Source organism: Numida meleagris, chromosome 5 (assembly GCF_002078875.1).
Source record: "Numida meleagris isolate 19003 breed g44 Domestic line chromosome 5, NumMel1.0, whole genome shotgun sequence".
NCBI lineage: Eukaryota > Metazoa > Chordata > Aves > Galliformes > Numididae > Numida > Numida meleagris.
The window spans coordinates 46740640-46766900 of record NC_034413.1 but is presented as its reverse complement, the minus strand read 5'-3'; the positions used below and the strand labels follow the sequence as shown (position 1 = coordinate 46766900).

The following is a 26261-nucleotide window of genomic DNA, read 5'->3' as shown; positions in this document are numbered from 1 at the left end:
CCCAACTGTTTAAAAAAGGATTGAAATCTTTGACCTTATCAGAAGGTGGGTGTGGAAATAGGAGTAAAGCAATCACAAGGCACTAGAATCTTTATTACTTTTCAATTCCAGACTGATCAATTTACAAGGTGCCTGAAGTCACAAGGGAATCGTATTTTGTAAAAACTGGACTTTTTCCTGTCTGCATTGCTTTTCCTGTACCTGCTTTGCCCTAGCAGGTTATAACAGCTATATCTAAAATGAATTTGATATACATAAATATCCTAAACTAGTTAAACTACTCTGACAAATATAGAAAACTATTTCAACAAGCAACATTTGGTGTTCTTTTCTGCAAAGACTGGCTTTGCTGCGTTTTGTCCTGTGTTTGGCGTTACCGCACGTGCCATTTCTCTGAGAATACTTTTGCAAGGTGTGACTTTTTAGTATTTTTGAGGTGCTTTATGCTGCACATATTATTCTTTCTGAAATATTAACATGTTCCTTTGCAGTGTCAGTGTTTCCTAGTGATAAGACTGTAGAAATCAGCAACACCGGCACACCTTGCTAAGATGACAGTAGTCATGCATTTTCGTCTCTTGCCTAATGACTGCCTTATTCCAAGCATGTTCTCTACAGCTGCCTAGAGCTCAGCATATGTTTGGGGCTCCAAATTGTGAACCACCGTTATTCTTAGTTGAAATTGCAGTTTGTGCAAATCTGAGCTAAGTTGCAATTATTATATGTTGTAAAATAAATTGAAATATCTGTAAATCTGAAGTCCGTAGCTGGCTCTTTTTAATCAGAGGAACTTGTTAGATTTTCCCCTGCTTTGATTTCTCTTTCTTAGCTATTTCTGCCAGAAGTGAGGCTGTTCAGTGTTCCTGCTTCTAATTTGAAATGCTCAGTTTGAGCAAAACAGTACGCGTTGTCTTTTAATATATGAGTGCAAGATAGTGATTTTCTCTTGCTTTTTATCAAGCCCTTCATAATATTTTTCTATGCTATTTGAATAGTGTTGAAGAAAAGGATACCATATGGTCTGAGGTTGTTCTACAGAAATACTCTCTTAAAGATCCTTATTTGAAAATCACAAACTAAATGGTCTAATGATTTTCAAATTCCTCCTTCGTATATCATTTTCTGCATTGAATCGATTGATAATTGAGGAAATACCTGAATGCAAAAGTGTGAGAGGAAAGAAATCCTTCACAGTTGTGCATAGTGCCATAAATAAATGAAACTACATTAAACAGAATGGTTCACAAAGAAGTGAACATGAATTAATTTTAGTCACTGTATAATGTTGCAGCCCTATGGGAAAGAATCATGTCTGTCCACCTGTTTTCTGTTGTTTCTGTTTTCTATCGTGGGCTAATGCTTATCAAAACAGAAAACCGTGCTTTTCACTTCACACACCAGTTTATTCAGGGGTGGATGTTCTTGCTGGCAGACTCTTGCATTTTGTGTCTTTGGACACCTTTCCCTTGGTTAACAGGGCTGGTTCGTTCATTCTCATACAAATGGTATCCCTACAGCAGGGATTCATTTTGACTGTTTTGCCGCAGGGCTCAGTTGGTCAGCCTGACTGCTATATCATATGATTCCATATAACAGAAACCCTGCTTTTCCCTGCCTGAATATGTACTTATGTGGTTATGGCTCCTCTGCAAACATGCCTTTGGGGTGGCTTGCATTGCCCTCTATACACTCTTGTTTCCCTTTAATTTTTGGGACTTACATCTTGCTTTTGCTGTGTTTCCTTCTGGACTATGAAAGAGAAAGGAATGTGCATATGTGGGGAAAAAAAGAGAAGTCCAGAAATACCTGAAACTATTAATAACAGTAATAGTAATAAGAGAACAGAATGTAAAGTACATAATATTACATAAAGAAGAAAATCTTTGGTAGCCGTGTTGATATTGAAAAGAAAATGGAACTATATGTAATATACTGCCTTTCAGTTAAAAGATGATTGCTTATGGCCATAATTATAACCAGCAACTTGGTTTCAGGCAGCCATAGGCAGAGACTGACATCAGCTGTTGTTTTCTGAAGTTCCAAAGAGATGTATAAAATATTGCACCATTTATGAAGTGATAAAATGGATGCTTTTTTATCATGATGCTGTAGGAAACACTAAGATGAGGTCTCAAAAATTTAAAATGCATAAAAAGAAACATTTTTACACATAATGAACAATTAAATTATTCCTTGCCTAGCTCACATTTTTGCATTCAAAATCTGAGTAGAGCTAGATATTTACACACGTTCATATATACACCATCTAGAAATGTCTTCTAAAATAGGAGATTTTGTTATTTTTGTTTTGTGAGTTTTTTTCTGTTCTTTTGTTTTTTACCAATAATTAAAATTCACGTTTTCACACTTAGAGCTGTCCTAAAGGTGCGTAGAAAAGGTCACTGGAGGAGGACAGGGCAGGGAAATTTCTCTAGCTGAGAGTCTGTTTGGTACTTGTTTGTTATGGAGTCTTAGGCATTTCTCTGTACTGCATCCAGTAACAAATGCTGTCTGTGAAAGCAGGGGGACTGCTCTGCCTGCTTATGGAAGCAGCTCAGCTCCCATCTCTTTAGTTGCACGCTAATATGTAATTGCTGCAGCCTTACAATGAAAGGAAAAGGGAATGAAAGCCAACCAGGAAAATTAAAAAGTTCTCTCTGAAAACCCTAGTGGATACGCCCACGGAAACTTTGACTGAATGTTCCCCTTCTTAATAAGACTGCATTGCTCCTACTGTCATCAGTAAGAAAAAATGCTATCATTCTTCACCTGGATTCAGATGTTTTTTTATGAGTGGATTTTGATAGTAAGCGAGAAACTTGCGGTTGTTGCCAGCAAAATTTCAGACTAAATGATTACAGCTTTAGAAAAGGGCAACTAAATGCCTGATAGTAATTTGTTACTAAAGGGTCACGGTAAGCTTTTGAATAAATGAGGACACCTTTTAAATGGTAGAACACAGGAAGATCAGAGATGAAATTTCACTTTTTTTGCCGGTGAGAAATATGGTCAATCTTTGCCCTTTTATTCTGTCTTTTAAGGCAGCTTAGTAGTTGATGATTATTTTAGCCGATTAAGTGCACATAAGACAATTCTATTTCTTCGAGGGACATTAGAAAAAAATGCAATTTTCCAAGACAGTGTTGTTCTGAATTTTGCAATGGAGGAGTGCTCCATTTAATTTTTTTTTCCTAATTTTAATAGCAAACTGATTGCACTATATGAAAGTTGCTGTAAGCTTGGAACTGTTCTCTTAAAAATATAAAAACCCAGGAAGTTGTTACTAATTGCTGCTAATATTAATTCCTCAAATGGGCCTCCACAATAGGACTAAATGGCAAAGTAAGGGCTATTTGTACAGAAGAACACACAGTTTGCCCATAACTGCAAGTGTCCCATGCAATTGTCTAAGAGCCGTGTGTGACACAGAACCTGTTCTCTGTGACTAGCTGCACCAGGCTAGGAGTAGTCTTCTAGTCCGAGTAATTGGCTCTGCTAGACAGACTAGCTGGCATTTAACCCAGACTTTCTTTTACCAAGTCATACAGCTGATGGTACTAATTTAATGTTGCACTGCTTGTACTGGGACATGTGAATAAACACCTTTGCACTGGCTTTTGACACAGCCATTTCAGGTACCTGGGCGCTGCAGCAGCCTGGAAACAAACACTGGCTGCAAGACCTCCCCAGGCAATGGGTGCTGACAGATCCCTGGGCCCCGCTGCCCATTGTAGCCACGGCACCATCTGCTTCTGGACCTGGGGCTGTGGCCTTGCAGGTGCTGCAGGTGCCTGCTGCCATCCCCCAGCAGATACCAGTCCTCAGGCTCTGAGGTGAGGCACTGGGCACTGCCATCAGCATAGGCCCTGCCAGGATGAGGGCTGTGCCTTCCCAGGGCTGCAGCAGCCGGCCATGCTCTGCCTGCTGTGCCTTCGCTGCTGCACCAAGACACCCATCTGAGCTGTTTTCTGCCTGAAAAACAAGAAAGCATTTCCTCTGCTGATCAGAGTGGCTTTCACTTTGATGCCTTTTACGGTGATTATGCTTCTCTTGTCTGTTTTTGCTCATTCTCAGGCTGAGATAGGCACAACAGTGCCTCTTACTGATGCACACATTTGTAGTGATTTTAAGCACCTTTATGTTGTATGCAAGTCATTGCTCTAACTCAATTTTAGCTCTCACTAATTTGGCAATAATAGTAGTCTCCAGAATGGCAATTAGTGAACAAAAGAAGGTTGCTCTGTGACCTAGCAACCAGGCTTCCCTTAAACTTGTTTTCTCTTCTTTTTTCTTTCCTCTGTTTTCAGCTACATTTCATTCTGCAGGGAATGGAAGTGTAAATTGCTTTATATAGACACTACTGATGATTCTCTGTTTTCCATTTAAGAACTCACTCATCATACCGTCTTAGTTCAGAAATGCCTGCACTCTAGGATTGCTAAAGTCACAGCATAAGATTAATGTATCATTCTTTCTTGTGATCCTTGAATCTCTTCAGGAGTGACAGTATATGGACACACATGTGAAGGCCTTCTGTTCTTATATTGTCCTGTTGCTTGTGTTAGTATCACTTTAAAAAGTTGAAATCGAAAGCATTTTGTGCTCTCAGAGACAAGGTATTTTGCCAGGCAAAGTCTGTTCCTCAGTATTTTTGTATCACACTTACTCCACTGCCGCATAAAAACTAAGTAGTTACTATAGAGAGTTTTAAATTCATAACTAAAGCATAATTTCTCTACTTTTTAATACTCAAGTATTCTCTGAACTTTTTTTTTTTTGCTTGTTCTACTATTATTGTATTAATACTAATTATTAGTAATGCTACCACAAAAGAAAACCTTTCTGAGGTGGGATAGTCAAGCATTCAAAGATAGGAAAGGCTTGGAAGACTTGCGAATGTATTTATTCTTTCTTTTTTGTATGAAGTGCTTTCTTATCCCTGTAAAGAGGAGGCGACAACATCCTTTATGTTAAGCTCCACTGGAAATACTTTAAAAAAAAAACAAGACAACAAACTGCTGTGTATATTGATAGCACAGCCCAGTTTCAACCTGAAGAAAAAGGTTATGTAAGACTATGAGAGAAGTTCATAATATCTTCTCTTAGGAGAAGTATATTTGAAAACATCAGCCATTCAGGCAACCTGACTCATTCTAAAAGCCAAAGCTTGCTTTACAGCAGTGTTTATTTTTGTGAGTCTAAGGATAATGTCCTATATGAGACTGTTAGCAGTGTCCAGTTGGACACTGCTGTCACAGGATGAGGAAACAACCCCATCCTTAACATTGGTGCAGGCTTGAAAGTAACAGGGAGAGCTTACTATTGCCCATCACTGTTGTCAGGTCTGTAAATCACGTGCCATTCCCTCCAAGTCTGAATGAGGATCTCTACAGAACTAGGTTTAACTTGATGTTATTTTTAGAACAAATTACATTGATTGCATACTATTTCAAAGGCCTCAACTAATAAAATACACAATTAAATGTACCTGTTTAACAATTTCAATTTCACCCTATGGTTTTAGGTGTAAAAACTTAACTATTTGTTTTCCAGACGCTTCTGGCAAGGATTTTGGTCCTACTCTGGGACTGAAGAAGTCCAGTTCCCTTGAGAGTCTTCAGACTGCTGTAGCTGAAGTTAGGAAGAATGAACTCCCTTTTCACAGACCCAGGCCCCATGTGGTCCGTGGTCGGGGGTGTAACGAGAGTTTCCGAGCTGCCATTGACAAGTCTTATGATGGACCTGAGGATGTAGAAGAGGGTATGTTGCTACTGGTGCTGTTTCAGGGAACCACCTTCATTTAGTATTGCGGAGGGCTAACTTAGTAAAGCATATAAGCAAGTGATTTAGTCCAGTTGAATTTGATCAAATTTAAAAAGCTGCTTATGTCTCGCTGAATGGGAGCTGTCTTTGTAGTATCCCATCCAACCCTGACTGGGTTTAGTGTAAAGTCTTCACTGATCTCCTTTGGGGAAGGGGTGCAGTGGAGGAATTAGAATTAGAACTCAATCCTTAAATAATTGTATTTTTCAACTTCAAGAAGCAGCTGCCTTCTTCAGATTACACTAAAAATTATCTTGCTTGTTTTACAGAGCTGTCTGCAATTCCCCTTTCTCCAACTAGGAAATTCATTTCCTGGTATAGGCAAGGCACTGTATTGATAGCACCCTGCTGCTCATTCATTCTGTCACCATGGTCTTAAAGACCCCATTCTGGAAATAATGTCTCCTTTAGCACGAAGCATAAAACTGTGCTTGGATCCTGAGCCCCTAAACACAAACAACACAGGTCTTCTCCAATCAGGAAGAACAGTTTGTCTGTTTCTTCTTCAGCTATATTAGAGTGGAAAGATTCCAAGGAGTGAATGAAATCATATTTTTACTGGGTTGGTTTTGTTCAGTTACTACAGTCTCTTGTTGAAATAAGCACATGATGAATTGTTTGCATCTTGGCATGTCAGTTTTCTTGAGCTGGTGGATAAGCCAGATTTCAAGCAGCATAGTGTTTTACCATGTCAGGTTTTCTTATCAGGATTAATATTCAATAACAAGTCTCTATAATAATTCCGTATTTAATTTACAATAGAACTTTACTTGAATTCACTAGATATGTTTAGTCTGTTTTTTAAATTATTCAATTAAATAAGTATGTTTTGCGAGTCATTTGAGCACCTTGTAGACACGGGTGCTATATTTCATGTGTCTGCTTATTGGTGGCCCCTTACTATCCCCATTGCTTCTTTCTTGTGCAGATGGTTTCTCTGATAAGAGCTCTCACTCTGGTCAAGAGGCTCAGAACACAGAATCCGCCCCTCCGGGGAACCCTGAAATAGAAGATGTAGAAACCAAAGTGAAAAAAGACAAAAAAAGTAGAGAGAAAGAGAAGAAAAAAGAAAAGGGCAAAACTAAAATCAAAGAGAAGAAAAGGAAAGAAGAAAATGAAGATCCAGAAAAGAAAAAGAAGAAAGGCTTTGGTGTCATGTTGAGGTACGTCATTTTAAAAAGCAAAACAGCCACCCATGCTCATTATAACATATGAAACAACTGGTGCTCTCATAAAGTAGTGGAAAAATTATTTCACTTGGACTCAGAATAATGTTTATGTTATTTAAAAGAAAGCAGTTTATACTTTTACACCAAACTTGTGGCTGAGGCAGAAGACATTTGGCAGACAAAATGTCTTTTTGTGCCTTTGAAATTCATTCCCATATGCCAGAAAAAATCAAGGTTTCAGGCTTAAAACAAGCATGTGTATGGGGTGTAGGCTTTGTGTGGAATATTTCTGAGTCATATGTGACCCACTCCCATGCTCAGACATTTGCCTCCTCTTGCCTTGCTTGTCTGCTTTCTTCACAAGCATTGGAGAGAGCAGAATTGCTTGTGTTACAGTTTAGTGACATTTGCTGCTACTGAAAACTACTAGCTATGATAAAATCTTTACCTCATGGCTTCAGCAATTGACTGCTGTGGCCCAGAAATCGCTGTCCTCCCTTCTTGACACACAATTGTTTGGATTTCTTCTAAACAATTTTGGCTTTTGGTTGGTTTTACATCCCTGGAAACATCAGAGGCTTGACAAAACTCATCTCGACATTTCCTTATTGCAGTTGTAGACTTTGGTGATATAAGCACTCTGCCTGCTGTCACCATTGCCTCTGGTAACTATTCTGTCTGTTGAGTAGTGAAGCGTTTAATTTAAGTGATATTTGCAATTAATATACATATAAATGAAATTTAATTATTTCCTATATAAAGAGGTTATTTGACTATATGATCGTGTGGTTACCTCTGACACTGAACACTTCGTTAGCTTTAGGAGGATATTGAATTAATGGTTGGACTTGATGATCTTGAAGGTCTTTTCCAACCTAGGTGACTCTATAATTGGTATTTCTTATCATGCTGTATTTTAGGCAAGCTGGGTATATACAGAAGCCACAATCATTGTGTAAGCAAAGATGTATTTAACTTGTAATTAAAAAATTTTTGTGTGACGTCATTCACTCTGCAGTATATTCATTAGGACACTGGTATAAAAGCTCACATTGCAACTCTCTGTTGGTATGTCTCTGGAGTTGAATGGTTTGTGTTATACTAACATGAAAAGTTTTAGCTGTCTTGCTTCAATATATCATTAATAGGAATCCACAAATTGTTTTAGTGAGTTTTAAACACTGAGGAGATATTTTCAAAAATATACAGGCATCATTATGTGTCAAATTTGCATGATTTCAGTAGTTGTTAACGTTAGTAAGATAAAGGTACATGGGTATACCAGTCTGCATTCAAATTGAGCTCTTTAGTAATGCTGAAGAGGCACATACACCTGTGCACTGCACGTGCATTTGTGTTCATATTGTTTAAAGAAATGGGGCTTAACATGGAACTGCAGTCAAAACACTGAATAATTAGGAGGGTGACTTCAGCAGCTCTCTTTTTGTATATGTTTAGCTTTATGCCCGTTTCCCTTCTTTTTAACTCTTTGAAGTGAATGGGACTGTGAGGAGAGTAACACAGAGGTCTTACAAAAATATAAGTGTTCATGTATTGCTAGCAGAATTGATTAAATTTGAAGCACAAGGTCTGTCTTTTGGAAACATAATGCTTGACCCAGAAAGAGCAGAGGATGACATCAGAATCCAAGGCAAGTGATTGCAGTTGACAAAAAATCCAATAACGATCAATATGTAAAGCTGAGAACAATAGGTTACCATTCTTTGTGATTCATTTTTTCAGACTGTATTTCACATTCTGGTTGTACACAATCTTTACACATCTGTTCTTTCCATATACGTGTTCTTTATTCCATTTGTCTTCCCAGCAGACAGTGGTGGTTAATATTTATTTATCTGTATAGCAACGCAAATGTGAATTTCTGTCCCACACCACTGAAAATCTGTACAAAGTCACAAAGATAGTGGGAGCAGGTTATAGCGAACAGAGTTGTTGTTTATAAGAGCAAACAGCTTAGCTAGGATGTTTTTGGTGGTTCTTTGTCCTTGTGAGTGTTTTATCCCAGAATTTGCAAAATTGTTTTTCAAAACAAATTTCCTTCATGAGAAAGTGGGAGTCCTAGGGGACCCCCAGCCACGTCAAAATTGATGGAAGGGTAATGACCTGTAAAGATGGAACAAGGAACAGCATGGGTTTGCAAAAGAGTCGGAGGGACCACATGAGCTCAAGAACAAAACCAGACTGTTTTTTTTTCAGGGAAAAACTGCTCTGGGTGTTGTGAAAAACAAAACAATGAATCTGAATACTTTTCTTAAAGAAAGAATGAGAAAAGAATCAACAAAAGGCTTGAACACTGACTAAATGCTAGATTCAAGAGGTATTTTTGACACTAGAGTTTAGCACTGCTGTGAAGAGTGAGGAGACTGTCAGGAGGACTAGAGATGAGACTGCAGTAAGAAGGTTTAAATGATCAAGTATTTTAGCAGCACGGATGGAAAGAAACAGATTTTTTATGACACAGTGGAAATGAAACTGGCATGTTTTATTGGTAGAACATCTGTGGCAGGAAAAAGAGAAGCTGCATATGACAAAGTTGTGAGCTTCTGCAGCAGGGAAGGTGACTACTAATTCTTGGTAGTTTAAGAGAAAAGTAGAAAGAAGTATTTAGAAACAGATACGAGCTCAGTTTTTGACATGCTGAGTTTAAATTGGAAAGGAAACCTGCCATAGGAGGCATTGGAAATGTAAACACCATAAGGGAGCAGAAAGCTGAGTGGAGAAGGAAATCTGTACTGTGCCTGCTGCAGATGCGGTGGTAGCTGTGGTAGCTGTACTTATTATATATGAACTTATTTTCTCCAGCCCCTGCCAGGAGAAAATAAGTTCATAAAGCAGGTGGCAGAGGTGGGAAGAGGATGGATCTACCTGAACAATGCAGTGCCATGAATTTTTCAGGCTAGTCTGATGACTGCAGCCATTTGATCTTGCTGAGAACCACACAGATATATTCATATTTCTCATAGTTTCTGGGCTGCTTTGTTCAGAGCCGTTTTGGCTGTGCTTGCATAGTTCTACTGTGCCATGTAGATGCACCTAAACAGGACAGCAAGCTTGCTGAACCCATGTCAGAACTGGGTTTAGGTAAGTCAGGAATGATCATCTGTAATGAAAGCTTCCTGGCCAGAAAGAAAATGAAAATATTTGAGCTTTCACCAGAAAGCTCAGTGCTAATGAAGGCACATTGTACTGTCTGCAGAATGACTAGGAGTCAGATGGAAAGGAGAACTGGAGTCTGATTTAGCTGCTGGAAATGCCTCACTTGTCTGTGATAGAGGTTTTGTACTATGCTGTGGTCGTGTTTACAGCTATACCAAGTTTTGTCTTGATAGTATATCCATGTGAATTGGCTTGTGTTTCCCTTTTAATCAATAATAAAGCATATCAAGATATTAAGACAAACCCAAGTATTTATCTGTAGTACAAGAAGGTGCAAGTGTAGGGCTTTAGTCTTTTGTAGCTGAAATTTTTGAACATATTGGAATTGCTACTGCATTTGGGTTTTTTGCTTCTTTTTTTTTTCTTTTCATTTTTTTTTTAATTTAACAACAGAAAATAGCAAAGCTGTTAGCAGTTGCTAACAGATTTCACTTAGTGCCTCATCTGTTGCTCAGCTGCTATTTACTTGTAGTTCCTGGTCTTTTTTTTTTTAACACATACAAAAAAAAAGGAATGATTGCTTTCCTGCTAAGCTTTTCCTGGATTGAAGCTTTATTTAGGTGACTGTGATTCAGGGAAACCATCAAGAAATCATGCTTTTATTTTTGTAATCCTTGTTTTTTAAAAAATGTCCAGTTTTATCCAGTATGAACTGGAGGTCCTGGCTGCCACATGTTAATGACTGCTGCACCTGGAGCATGGTTAATATACTGGAAATTTAAAATGCAGATGACGCTGGTTATTACTGGTTAGTTAAGTCTCTATAATCCAAAGCACTATTTTACAGTGGTGCAGACTGCGTAATGTTTGTGGGTTTTTTGTTTCGTCCTGATGCGTTATGTTGCTTTCTTGTCTTAGGATTGAACCTGCATATGTGCTGGTCAGAGAACAGCAGAAGCTGACTTGATTAATTGTTTGTATGTAGCATCATTTTAACGAGCATTACTTTACTTTTTGGTATTTTCTAGCACATAGCGCCATCATAGTTTACTAAATAACCCAACGCTAGACAGCAGACGGCGAAGTAAATCGACTCTGCTGTCATTACTGTGGCTGTGACTAAATCTATACTGCAGTCTCAGAAAAATGTCACTTTTTAGCATCCATGCTTAAACTTGAAACAAAAATATCATTCAGTTCCATGCAGATGCATCACAGGAGCAAAATTACACACTAAGTAACACATTAAATTCTTGGTTCATCCCTTTCCTTACATTGAGGTGACTGATTCTCTCAGCGTGGTGAGCCTTGAGGAGACTGCTGTACCTCAAATGAGCTTCTCTGTACTTCTTTATGAACATGTTTTGTATTTTCATGAGCAACAATTTAGCAAAACAGTGGGTTTGGGCCGTTAAATAAAGGAAGAGTGTAGTGTCATTGGTTTAGAGACCCTTGTGAGGTGGCTCTTTAGGCTGTTTGGAAGGATTAATTAACCCCTTTGTGCAGGGTGGTAGAAGCCCCTGATGCTGAGTGCTACTGCAAAGCAAATCTAGCCAAGAGGTTAATCTAAAAAGAAAAATTGAAAGAAAAAGTTATTTGTATTCCTTAGTTTACTTGGTGAATGCTCAATTTTAAATTTGTGATCTCTAGTTACTGCCTTGCTTTGAAATCCTGTAGTAGGCTTTGAGTTGGTTTCTAAATTAAATTGGAGAAAGACTGAACCTTTAAATCACCAGGGGAATGTGACCTCTACTGTGCATTGCATTGCTGCTCCATATCCTAATCCCATTGCAGTTGTTACAGTCGTGGTGTATAATAAACATAAGTCTATGGCTCTCTTACTACCTTTTCCAGATAGGGGTTATAAAAAATTCTGGGTAGCTATTTCAGCTTTATGGGTATAAAGTTAAGTTAGCTAATGGACTGCAGCCACACCAGTGACATTTTAATAGTTCTCTCCCCATGGGCAGAAACCAGTCAGTTTTTTGTGATTTAAAAAAATCTATGAGCAGATGCGTAATTGGTAAGTCAAATAAAGAATTTTGTCAAACTGGAGTGCAATTGAAGAACTCCTTCTTAGTCTCTATTTCTACACTGGATTCAATTGAAAAAAAACAACACTTAAGGTAACAAGAAATGCATTAAATTAATTTTGCTGGTTCACTAATGAACGTTTTCAAAATTTGTGTAGGTGAGGAGATGTCGATCCAATCACAAATAGTGTACATCAACCACAGCTTGCATATTTGTGCACATATACATGTACATGCAAGTGAAGAATGTATAAATAAATGTGCATTTCAGTTGCATTTTGCTTTTTTCTTCTTCAGCCATAGTACGTTTTCTCACATAATAGTTCATCTTAAATTATTTACCTTCCATTTTACAATATGAGCCATGAATATTTTATTTTTTGTTCCCTTAATTTGCCAATTTTCCTTTGAGCTAAGTGCATTAGTGATTTTAATTTTTCATTCTAGTTGGAAGACAAAAATGACCCTTTTTCATTACTACTATTACAGGTCTTATGCTCAGAATGATACTTTTTACAACCAGCACTGGTGAGCCTGTAATGGTATTGCAAAGTAGATCGCATAATATACAGATATTGACTTCCATTAAGTATAGCACTGTGGCAGCTTATGGAGAAAATCTTTCTTCTCTTTGTTTCTCTGAGAAGGTAAGCGCTGAGGAGGAAAAGTTTGCAATATAATTTAAAAAGAGCAAATAGTAGTGATGTGATTTGATGTAGAGAGGCAGTGCATGTATTTTACTCTGCCTGCGTATATATACACTCTAATCTATGAATATTTTTATGTATTTATCTATATGTATGTACCATGCTGGAAATCAATGTCGGTAGGGATAGAAAAAAAACAACACACCACAAGACTAGATTAAATTATAATTAATTAGGCTAATATTATTTGAGATTATTTTGTCCTTAATAGTGAAATGATCTGAGATGGATCAAGCATGTGTATTAGTTACACAACATCAGTTAATGAGCCAGATTAGATACTGAGAGGCCTTGATTTCTTTTTGCCTCATAAATATTCTCACTTACCAAATACAAATTGGTAAATAAAACTCTTGTTTCCTGTAAAGAGCACAAGAGGATGAGTGAGATAAGGTACTTAATCTAGTTTAATGTATCTAAAGTTTCTCAAGTATTTTAAACTAAGACAAGACAAAGATCTCATTTTTTTTATATCCCTTTTTCTTTTCCTCCACTGTATGGATTCCTCCTTGGCTGCATTCATAGTCAGACTAAAATAGAGAAAATAAGGGGGTTTTGTACTAAAAATGATCACGTGGACTGCCTACTAAAGGCTTATTTGTTTAATTAAGCATCTGTTCTCTTCTTAATATGCATGCATAAATCTCATTAACATTAGATGTATTGCAAGTGCAATGAAGAAGAATAGACCCCTTACTCTCATTACTGAACTTGGATAACAAGATTTATATTTACTTAACAGATCAGAGCAGAAAGTTCCTCCTGACTGTTTGAAAGGACTGGAAACTACAAACTGTTTACAAGGAGCATGCGTTTTGTGAAATACTTGCATGCTCACTTCAAGTTAAAATATAATTATTCAAGCCATTACTAAGATTTAAAAAAAAACCAGTATGCTTAGTCTGTAAGGATTAACTTTGCACACTAAATTCTCAGGTGTGTCTAATTAAATGTATACCTGCCTGTTCAGTATTGACCTCTGAACATGCCACAGCCACTAAGATAAAAGTAAACTCCAGTCCTACTGAAAATATGGCTGGGTCCTTTCTGGAAGTGGCAGAGTGCCTGTCTCCCCTCGACCAAGATGCCTCTTCTTCAGGAAAAAAATGTCCTAAAAAGCAAAGCGTATTCTCGGTGGTATCCTTTCGTCAGCCTCTCTGTAGCAGTGTGTTTATCCTTCATTCACTATACTTGTCTGCTAGCTGTTTTAAAATCCGTCTCTTGTCTGAGAACAAAACTTGAATACCAGATTTTCTGTCTAAGTTATGGTACATTGGGCATTTCCGTACGTAGTACAGCTGTGTTATGGTCAAAGATCCTAGAGGGCTTGAAGTCATGCTACCTGAGCTGCATTTTAACTAATAAATACGTATTTTGCTTGGGAATATAGTGTGAAGAGAATTCTACCTTGAAACACACAAAAAAGATAGCTTTTCTGATTTTCTGGTTCAGTATGTCTTGTAACATGAACTTGGGAAATGGGAATTCTGTGGTGATGGGGAGACAACAATTAACGCAGAAATCATACAGAAGGGGCTCCTGACAGCTTCCTTAACTACAGGGTGCTGGCAGGTGCCACTTTAATAGGTATTGCTATTAACAGCCATCTGTAGAGAAAATGAAATGTGCTCATCTCACTGAATTATGATTTATGCCAGACAAAGCAGTCAAACCAAAGTAATATTTATATTATAATGCAGAGTCATTGATTAAATGCACATGGCATCTCAAATCCAGTTGACATTTTAAGTTGAAATGATTGCAGACATGTAGCCATTTATTTAACTATTACTTTAAAAAATGTGTCTCTACTTGTTATTAATAGAAGAAAGTCAGACCTGGCCAATATTTCAATAGGCTGACCTTTTGTTTTGCTGACATATAAAAGGAACAAAGCTCCTTTTGGGTTAGTCACAATTTCAGGGAATATGAAGTATGCTAGCTTCAGAAAAAAAACTGACCCCTTTGAGCCACTCTGTCTCCTTCTTCGCTCTTATTTTCCACACAGGATTTTTGAAAGAAGGTGAGTGAGAGATGGTTTAGGAGATAGGAAAACAGTCTGAGAGTTCGTTTCAAGCACCTGCTCTGCTACTGACTTCTTGGGTGACACTGGTCAGCACACTTTGCCACAGTTATCCTGTATACAAAGGCTATCCTTTATGCTTATTTAAAATAGCAAACAACAAACATCCAAGAAAACAAACAAAAACTAGCATTTCCCTGCTTCATATAATCACTGGTTGGCTAAATGTTTAAAGATGACATATGTTTAAACACCATTTTGGCTACTTCTGTAAAAGTATAGCAAGCTTATAGTTTTATTTTTAGGAAAAGAAAGACCAAAAAATAGTAAGCTTTTGCGTGATTTTCTCTAGCTTCTTCTCTGATCTCGAGGATACTTCCTTCTTTTTCTGATGACTTTTTCCCAGTGATTCCAATTTTTCTCAATTGTTTATCACCTGTCACCCAGTCTCTTGCTTTCACACAGCATCTCTCTGTTCTCTTTTAACTCTTCCTCATTTTTATTCATATTCCAATCAGTTTTTAGCAAACTTTCTTCTCATCTCTCTGTGGAAGAAGACCATGATACAAGCCTAGACCAATTTTCGAGCTCAGCTTCTTGCTGTTGCTAGCACGTGAGGTGCTAAGCTGGGCTTTCTTCCTCCTCCTTCCTCCTAGCTACGGACACTCTTTCCTTCAGAAGTAACGTTTAGAATACAATGGCTCAGAAATAAAATTGACCTTCTGTCTATTACACTCATTTTATGCCTTCTTGCTAGAAAAAAAATTGATTTCTCATTTCAAGTTTAGCATGGGCAAACCTTTATTTCCTCTCCCAACCATTCCTCTATATTTCCTTGCTCTGTCATCATGGAAACTAGCAGCACCTTCCCCTTTCCACAGAAGGGATGCTGCCTGGGATGTCATCTTGTAGCGATCCTTAAACTCTTTCAGTGAGGCAGTAGAAAACTTGCTCTCTTCTTGCCCAGTGCTGAAGACCCCACAAAAGAAACCATGAAACTTCTTCCCCCTCTGCTTGGACTTGTACTATCTGGTTGCCTCTAGATTATTCCGCTCTGTTGTGGGTCAGGGTGCTGGGCCGCTGTTCTGACTGCTCTCGCCTGCCCCTGTCAGCACAGCATGAACTTCAATTCCTTCCCAGTTTGGTTTGTATTAACAGACCAGTGTGGTAACGTATTGCTGTGAGAAACTGTTAACAGCAGTCAGCTTGTCTCAGCAGCACACTTCCTACTGCAGCATGTCTAGGCAGAAAGTTCATGCACGGCTGTGCCTAAGATTTGTCCCTGCTGTAGAACTTGCACAGAGTATGCAGATGTTGGCAGGACTGAGTGAGTGGGGTAGGAAAGCTTTAGGTCCCTTCCACCCCATTTTCTGCTTTCCATGCCTGACCACCAGCAGTACAAAAGAAAAACTCTCTGCAGTTTCTTGCAGTGCCCTACATTGTCCCATTCCAACCCCACCCTACCCATTTTAATGGAATCTTATAGGAAGAAAATGCAAAGGTGCAGGATTGATCATTACCCAGCAGTTCCTTCTCTTTTCAGCTGCAGCATTAACTCCATCTTCTCTTCACCCTCCAGCCGTGACAATTGTTTGTCTCCAGGCTTTTGCCACTGTCTCTTCCATTCTCTACCCGGCGCCCCACCCTCAGCTCTCTATTGCCATAGCTGTTGCCCTGCTGATGCAGAGCCCTGACTGATAGCTCTGGCAGAGCTCACTGAGACGGGCTGTGCCGCTTGTCACTTCTGCTCTGCGCCTCGTCATGAGGAGACACTGCTGATTTCTCAGTGGTCACAATGCTGCGTGACGTTTGTCATTGAAGTTAACAATGCTATCACAGAAAAATGTACATCCAAAGAACACTGCCCTGCTTCTTTTGCTGAACTGAAACAGCTTCACTAGTGTCTTGGCTTGGGCGTGGGGCATTTGAGAGAATTTGCTTTTATTTTTTTAGAAGTCTTTGAAAAATTCTTAGTCATGAAAATATTCTTCCTTTTCCCTTTCTGGCCTTGCAACCTTCCACTTTTCTTTCTACCTTAATTTTTTTTAGTAGTTGGGGAGAATCAGCGAAGAATGAACAAAAAGGAACCTCTGCAAATACAAAGCGTTAAACAAATGCTGATGTGTAGACCAGCATTCTTTGTGTGTGTGTCTGTACTTATGAGAGACTCTGAGATACATTGCTTTGGCACCGCTAGTTTAGAACCAAAAATTAAAAACAATCAAGTTGGACTCAATGATCCTTATGGATCCCTTCCAACTCAGATTATTCTATGATTCTATGAAGTCTTAGAAGTTGACTCCCAAGGCAAAAGATTGTCTCTTTGTATATGTAGTACAAAGTACAGAGAGCAGTAAGTATCTATGATAGTTCTGCTGCATTTAACTTCAGTATTAGGTTTGAAATAAGGAACTGGTTGCCTGTGCCATTCATTGCCCCGTATTTGAAATCAGTGAATACCTGGTGGTAATGTGTAAATAGAATTGTAAAGCTATTTTCTCGTGATGGAAGACCACAAGTGTTTTCTGCTGTTTTCTTCTTAGATGAAGAACCACAGTGAGTAATGAGTCAGACACTGATCATTCTACCTCTGTTGGCCTTTTGTTTAGCTTTTTATCCCCTTATGTGGAAATCTGTATTACAGTAGCTTAGTATAACAGGCATCCTAATGTTCTGTTTTTAATTAAAATTAGATTGAGGAAATAAGCAATTCAAAGAAGTTAGCTTCCCTTTTTTTTTTCCCAAATATGTTTTCTATATCCTCTTCTGCATTTGGAGGTGCTTGTTTCCATTCCAAAGCTCTTGAATTGTTCAGCCTCCCTAAGAGATATTGAGGAAAGATGGTCAAAGAAGCTCACATTCATTCATTTAGGCTGCTTAATGACACATGTTTTTAAATTATTGATTTTTGTCTGTTTGTGTTGATGCAGTCAGGACAGTGAAATATAATTCTGAATATAAGAGGTTTGTCAAAATGTGAAGATTTTGTATAACCAAAAATACACTGCTCTTAAGAAAAAGAAATTCAACTTTACAGCAGCTGATCATTTTTACTGTGAATAGAATAACAACAGCAGAGTGACTTACTTGATCTAAGTTACTCTCAAAGAAATTAGCAAATATTTATTTTAGGAAGGCAAATTATTATAAGTGTAAGTGCTGCAAAAGGTTAGCATGGCTCTTATCTCTGAAAATATCTGCCTCAACTGTTGTGGGTTTTTTGTGAATTCCTATTTAGTCTATTTTAGTGTGGTTGCCTTTTGTTGCTTCCCAAACCATTATTCATCTGTAACAATGGAGAGTGCTCTAGGCAGGCTCAGGCAGAGCTCCAGGTGCTCTGGGTTTGAGAAATGGTTTGGGAAGCAATGTAGAGGAATTTCTAGGTAGAGCTCTGCTTTGAATTCCATCTGCCTATAAGCAGTACTGTTAGCCACTTTCTTCCTGCATGGAACATACTTCGTAATTTAAGTAACTACACAGTGGAAGTTGTATTTATTTATCTGTAGTAAATGCTGAGGATGTTTTGTAAGACCATGATGAGACCTGTAAATATTATGTGGGTTCTCTGTAAACTGCATAATTTTCCTGTGGAGTGTGTTGCACCTAGTGAGCAGTGAAAACTGATTTGGCATGCAAGCTTGCTAATTCTGAGTGGATAACTGGCTTTAATCTCCAGTGCCGTAATAAAGCGGATTTGATTTTATTGAATCTCTTGCGTGAAAATTAATATTAAAAATCTGTGTAGTAGAGATATTTTTAGTGTTTTACAAAGACTTGCATGTTCCTGCATGTTAGTGAAGAGGAAAGAAGCCAACAATCCTGCAAAATACGTACTCTATTGGTCTAACTAAAAGCACACTGAGTTTCAGGCAGTCTGAAGTATGCTATCAAAAATATTCCAATAGCAGTATATTTATTTAATTCATCCCAAACATTTATTCTGGCTTAAATACCAGTTTCCTCTATCTTGTTGAGGGCATTCAGAATGGAAAGAACAAGTCTAATCTTTTTTGGTTTTAGGCTAGAGTTTAAAGAAATTGAAAGATGATGATCCTGTCACGGTGAGAAGGATCACTGCCGGCACTAGACCTGCTGCACAAAACTTATGTTATACCATAAACTGCTGTCCATGCACTTCTGTACAATTGAAAGTGGAGCACAGACAAGATGATCTTTCTCTGGGGAAGATTGAAAAAAAAAAAAAAAAAAGTTACCCATAAGCCTAGAGTAGAAAATAATCTCAGAGTTGAGGTTTTGAATAACTAAATAGTTATGATTTACCTCAGTGTTTTAATAACTTACTGAGGCCTCAGTCCAGCAGAGAGCAAAGCAATAAGCTACAGCTGCATCATATACTTTTCTGTCTTCTTCACTCTAGATCTTTACCTTTGTAATTTTTAACCATTATTTGTATTCTTGTGTTTTATGGAACTGGTAGATTAGCACATAAATCTTTTAGAGTATTATATAGTTAATTTCCCGAATATTGAGAAAAGACTGGGTCTCTTTCTTTGACAGGCTATTTTTGTCTCCATAATGAGAACAGCAAAAGGTTAGGAGAGGAGGTGGTGGATTTACATGTGTACTATAAATACTCAGGAGGGGAGCAAGGAGGTGCTTACGTCCTACATAAGCTAAAAAGAGCTTCTTTTCAGTAGTCTCATTGCAGCACTATTCATCTTACTTTAAGGACATGGATGGGCCCTAATGTACTGAAACAACCCACATCTTGAGCAAAGCATGTTTAACAGAGCATTGTATTCATGGTTTCATGGAATACCAAGGCCATTTGTTGATCTTGGCCTTTGGTTTATTGTCTTTCTCAGTCTTTGTTTATTTTGTGTACATCAGCCATTCACAGAGTACCTTGGGACACAAATTACATATAATGGATCCAATTTACTGATCAAATGTTAAGTCAGTCTTGCAAAACTGCTTGCCTTTGATAGCATAGACTCCTGTTGACTTTGATACCATATTAATTGCAGTAGCCTTAGCATAATAACAAAAACTCAATATAAAGTTCTGGTGTGGCAGTTCCAGATAGTTGGCAGCTTGCTGAGTTTGTACTGTCATTTACTCAAACAGGCTTATTTGTGGGGAATCTTACATCTTATTGTTAGAAAGTGCCAATCTGTTTGAAACTGTCTGTTATCTTGTGCAGGGAGAAATCTGTGTCCAGAGGTGCTAACATTTTTTTTTTTGCAGTGTTTAGACCAGTTCCATCCTCAAGCTTCTACAAAGCCAAATGCAAAATTATGTTGAACAACCAGGGTTCAGCTTAATGGTTTAAGAAAATCACCATGGAAGGCAGATACAGTCCCCAAATAAGCCTACAAATATAAAGGTTAATACGGAAGTCTGTGAATTGGGGAGGATTTCATATACAGTGGTAATCAGTGGAGGAAAATTTAAGAAAATAATATATTTCATGCATAAAATGTCATTCTACTTTATGAGGTTAAAGGAGGAGTTTGTAAGTGAATCACTGAAATAGAGATTCACACTCCATTTGTAAATATTGAATTAAAATGAGCTTTAAAAAGCAATACCAAACACGCAACACATTACCACCACCAAAACAATCACCTTAGGTTGGTGGCCTTCTTTAGCACCCAGTTTTAAAGGCTGACTGGAGAGAAGAGGGAGTCCAAAATAAAACATCAGGGAGGAGAAAAATTTCCTAGAAAGAAACTTAAATTGATATAGTGTCTTCATGAAGATAATTAAAGCCACGAGATTTAATTAAAATTGCCAAGTGGCTGTTGTTACCAAGAATGAGACAGTGGGGCTTGAACAGAATTCCTCTGAATGTGTATGGCAAGCAGGATAAGAAAAAGGGCAATTTTACTACCAGCTGTAAAGGAAAGTATTTTCTGAAGAACAGCCCAAGCTGTGGACATTTTTCAAGGCCCTGCATGCTAAATTTTTAAGATAACCAAATGCTCTATAAAAGGATCTTGTGATCAATTGTATTGAATGGCACAGACAAGTTTCATTGAGTCAACACAGATGACAATCCGTTTGGCTGAGCGCAGTAAGATTGTTACAGATCTTTAATACCGCAGTTACAGTTCAGTATCTGCCCATTTTTGAACTTACAATGATAATTATGCTGGTCTATTGAAAAAACTGTAGCAGTTCTGAAACACAACAAAGAAACCCAGAAGAGTACTGTAACAAGCAGGTTTATTTTGAAGCACTGCAAAGATCTGTGCATTTCAATGACTAGGAAAAATTGCAGAAGCTCCAACTAGACGTGCCTGACCAGTGATGAGTCTGAGAATAAAAGCGTTTGTTGTTTCATGCAAAAGAGGAAGGAATAGGGATCAGCTGCACAAGTGATCAGATCTGATTGCAGAAAATGAAATAGAAATACCAACTGAGACAGAGCAGTGCTCAGAAGGAGGAGTTTGGTGAACCTAAATAACCAACAATTATTTCAAAATAGTGGAGAGCATCCTATCTTCATGAATTAAAAAACAGCAGATGTTTCAAGGAGATATGGATTAGTTTAAATCACAGAAAAACATGGTGGGTTTGTGACAAAATTTTCCAGGCCTGAGTCAAAGCCTGCTGAATTTTATGAAAGTTTTGTGCTGGGTATGACTGCATATATTTTGAGATTGAAGTGAGCCTCTCTAAAGTTGTGGCTAATGCTTTTTTTTTTTCCTTTAGGGTGTAGGAAAATTATCTCTAGTCCCAGTTCTGTGTAGAGTTCAGTGATGAATGTCTTTTTCAGACTTTCTGTGAGAAAGCCTACCTTGAAACAGAGAGCTTGTTAGGTCCACCTCTTCCCTGTAAAGTGGATCTAAAGACAGCATATTGAGTTTCTGCGTTTCTTTCATTAACTCTGTGTTAGTTGGTGTGAGGTTTTAGGGTTTTTTTTGCAGATAATCTGTTTCAACAGATAATTCTGAAAGCTGTTGTCCAAACTTAAAGCTATTCCTACTACTCATTTATCATCACCGGTACACAAAGATTTCTGAGACTGAATTCTTCCTTTAGCTACATCTTTACAATGCCATTCTTTAGACTTGTGTTTCATGAGAATAATTCCAGATAGAATTTTAGCCTAGCAATTAATGAAAAAGAATATAATTAAGCTTTTGTCAATTAGTTTTGCTGATCGTTATGGGCTAAAAGTAGTGAAGAGTAGGTGAAATTTGGTTTATTTCTGTAATAATACTGAATGGCTGAATTCCCATTGGAAGCAGATCTGTTAAGGACTATTTCTGTCATGTAGCAGTCAGTTTTGAGTAGGGAAGGAAAAGGATTTTCTGTTCCTGAGAATTTTAAGATTCATTGGACATTTTTCCTGAAAGCAGACAACAGTTCAAAACCTCAAATATTTCTCCCAGGCTAATTCTGAAAAAGGAAAAGGTTGGATCAATTAAAAATAATTATTTTTACTTACAGTTTTCATTTTTAGAACCTTTTAATAGATGGATATTAATCTGAAGTGTTGCCTTAGTTAAAATCCCAAATAGCTTATTTTGACAATACACAACTTGACAAATATGAAATTAAAATATCAATTTGTGATGTTACTGAGAAAGAGAGAAAAATTACAAACCAAACAAAATCTGATAACCTCTGCAGTCTGCTTTCTTTGTGAAATATGTTAGTCTAGAAAAGAGAAATGTCTTTTATAGTACGTTCGAAAAAGGATCGTGAACCCAATGCGTAACATCATAAAAAGGTGTGCATGATGTGACTGAATAATGTAACCTCTTTTGTAAAGTCATCGCTACTATTAATTCTAAAAATCTAGCATGGAGTGAAGCTAAAAAGAAAACAACTCATTATCCAAAAATGTATATGATAAACTTATGATAAGGCGCTGCTGGGAGGAAAAGAAGGTGATGGCCAGCCAAGTGCCTGCAGAGTTCAGAGGAAAAAAAGAAGCCAGCTCCAAGTAAAACCAAATATCATGTGCTAATAGACAGCTTCATAAGAAAGCCACTCAGCAGATTTAACTGAAAGGTTATAGGATGAAAATGAGTAATAAAGAATAATGGCAACTTTCCAGGAGTGGAGAGGGAATAGTAAATGTGAAAATCAAGGCATACCTTTGTGCCTCTTATTTAGTTAAAAGTAGAGCTGACACTGTGTCTTCTTCCATTAGAGAGAAAAGAATGCTAATTTAACAGCTTCTGCAGTGGTGCTCTCCCCACTGGTCCCCCTGCCCCCATCCTGCGCTCAGTCCTGCTGGGTAGGGGGCAGGGTGGGAGGCACTCACTCCCCACTGCCACCCGCATGCTGGTGCCTGCGCTGTGTCCTGGGCTCTGCTTGAGGGGAGGGCATGCACTTAGCCAGTGCTCACGTCTGGCACTCCCAGGCAGAAGAAGGAAAGGCCTCATGAAGGAGCGCCCTTCCCATTCCTGCAGAGAAGTCCTCTGTATTATTTGAATGAATGAACTGAAGAAATACGGTTAGACATTACATTCAAGGAATGTATAGAGAGGGCTAAACAAAATATGTAATCATTTTTTTCACCCTCCTTTGAGCTGCGCAGTATCAGCTTTCAGATTTCCTCTGCCTGTGCCAGCCAAAAATGTTCTTTCTCCACGGTCTGCCTCTTAGAAGTCCTGATACAGGACTTTCCTTTGTCTTTACTAGTTACCATTTGTGTTCAGATACAGATACCCTTCCCAGCTTTTTTAAAAATGAACTTTGGCGTTATGCTTGTTATTGTTCAACTATATATAAAGTGAAACAGATTTTCAAAAATCATTTACAGAAGATTTTCTGTGACTATTGACGTTTTCTGACAACCTAATTTTTCTTTTAGGCCTTCCTCTCTCCTCCCACTTCTCCCCACCTCCCAATTTCTACTCTGCAAACAGCAGAAATATATTTGGGAAAGTAAAAAGGTTATGAATCAAACTTTTGAGGTATTTTTTAATTGACCCTGGGTAGACATTTAGATGGAGCTGATAGAAAGGTTGCAGATGGTCTGTATTAAAAAGTCTCTTTATATTAGATGATGCTGTGTCCTGCATCTAGTGATTGAGTAGTCTCCTGTGGAAACATGCATTTACCCATAGTACATAAGCAGCAATTTCAGTTCTGTACATATTTCATCTGTTACTGGATTAACCTGAAAAGTCCTTGGGTAACCAGATCCCCTGGATGGAAGGACTGGCCTGATGTTTGTTTGATACAGGACTTTTTTTTCTAGTACAAAAACTTAACAATTATGTTCTGAAATGCAGCCACTGCTATTTCACTTAACCCTACGCTACGTAGCCTTAAGAACGCAACATGTGAAATACAGACTTAGTGTCAGTTATGTTTTTCATAGTTTGCATCATGCATCGTAGACTGTTGTGTGGCAGGATGTTTTTGTTTGGTTATATTGTTTCGTTTTAGGATTCTCTTGGTGTTTGTATTTCAATCCTGACTAAGAATGCAAGAATTGTATTAAGCAAAACCAACTGTGTGTTTGCAGTTTCATTGGAAGAAAGTCTGTATAATTCAACAGTACTGATATTTTCAGCCTTTGGAGTAAAACTGTGAACTAGGGTTGAGTTTCAAGCTAGAAAATGGCTAGCTTTATTCCATTTGAGGGCTTGGTTACAAGATGGCCCTTACAATGTAATTGCAAGTCAATAATACTGTGTACAGTTTTACTCATGAAAATATGATTGTTTCCTTAAAAAAAAAACTTCATTTTTAATGTCGTAGGCTTTTAATAGTGAGTGACTGAATTATCTCTGTAATTCATTACCCTCTCAACTGTTAGATGAATGGGATATGTTAGAGTTTGTCATTATTCTCCGTGGTGGCATGGAGAACAGACTGGGGATTTAAATGTCTTGCCACTGCATGGGCTATAGACATGCTGATGACTTGCTGTGAGATTGCATTTAGTTCAGGAGCTCTCATGCTTCAGAGTATAATGCATTCAGTTGCCATGATGAACAAAGGCTTCTTATGGTTTGTGTAGGTATACTAGGAGTAAGACAGAAAAGAAATAGCAAAGAGTGAGAGTAAAATGCTGTTTTATTTTACAAACAACTAGCTGAGTACTGAGAAAAAGTAATGAATTTATGTCAGGAGGAAAGCAAATACAATAGGTGAAATATTATATGGGCATCTCTACATGAGTGTATATGGAGATATATAATGTGAAATACAGTATAATCTTAACATTGTTATGAGCATACTTATGACTGCACTGGCTCATTACCCATTGCATCAAGGATGCTCAAGTGTTTATTATGCTATTTACCAAATTATAGCTATTTCCTGAGCAGCCGGCCTCTGCTGAATATACTTGTATTCTGTCCGTCTTTAATAATGAAGCCTGCACTTTGGGGCAGAAACATAGTCTGGCAATGATCAGCAGGAAATAAGAGAGAAATTGGTAATCTCTTTAGCTTTACTGTTTTATGTTGTTTATTTGCCTCTCCCAAGTATTCATTTAGGGAACTCGAGCAGTGTAGGTCAGGCAGCTGATTTTTAGTGGATATTTCAGTGATCTGAAGAGCAAACAGATCTCTGCTAAGTTTTATATTGTATTTTGTTTTTCAGATTTATTTACTCTGTCTTGGGGGGAGGTGTTGTAATAATTGTAAATAAAAAAACAGTATGCCATTTTATAAGCACCAGTTGCTTATTGTGACATCTGAGTGAATAAATAAGATTATATATACAAATAAAACAGTGTTAGGGCATGGAAGGAATCGAAGGAGTTTTTATATATTCAGATTGTTCTGCTGCCAGGTGAACAGTTTGGACTGATATCTGAACAAGGAAGTCCTCCCCATGCCTTTTGAGGATGGATTCTGCCATTGCCATCATGCTGACAGTGAGGATGGCTTGGCTGATAACTTGTCCAGGCTCACATCTGGGACTAACCTCTGGCCAGTTAAAGGCAAGTTGGCTACCTAAGGTAGCATGGGAGGTACAGTTGTGCAGTTCAGGACAGATGAGGAAAGATAGCTGTTGCTGGTGGCTGATTGAATCTAGCTGTCTAGGACTGGTTTTACTTTCTACAAGCCTGGAAACAGAATGGGAGGATGAGCCTGTCACCTTGTTTACCTCTTTGCTTTACAAAAGCAGCCTGATACAGACAAGAGCCTCATCCTAGCAACAGGAACTTATTGGTAGATTAAGAAACCGTTAGGTGTGGGAAGAGAGACCTATGACAAAATTAAAACATGTAGGATCCTGATTCTGTGTCCAGTCACAGGTTATTTTACACTGAAAAAAATAACAGTCTTATACCCCTTTTAGTAAGGCCTGAGTCGTTGATGGGATTTTAGAGTTCATGAAATAAGTTATTGTGGTTGTTGCATCTCTGTATTGTTAATGTCTTAAAAAAAAAACAAAAATGGGGTTTCTAAAAATGTATTAGAGCTATTTTAAAAATCCAGTCCAG

The 26261-nt window shown here is 37.9% G+C and overlaps 1 protein-coding gene across 1 annotated transcript in view; it reads left to right on the top strand.

Moving 5' to 3' along the window:
- Positions 1 to 26261, top strand: part of PARD3B (par-3 family cell polarity regulator beta) — a 374909-nt gene that overhangs the window by 232033 nt on the left and 116615 nt on the right. Inside the window, exons 17-18 of the mRNA XM_021398013.1 lie at positions 5554 to 5760; positions 6752 to 6986. Of these exons, the coding sequence (XP_021253688.1) occupies positions 5554 to 5760; positions 6752 to 6986 (442 nt within the window). The remainder of the gene's footprint in view (positions 1 to 5553; positions 5761 to 6751; positions 6987 to 26261) is intronic.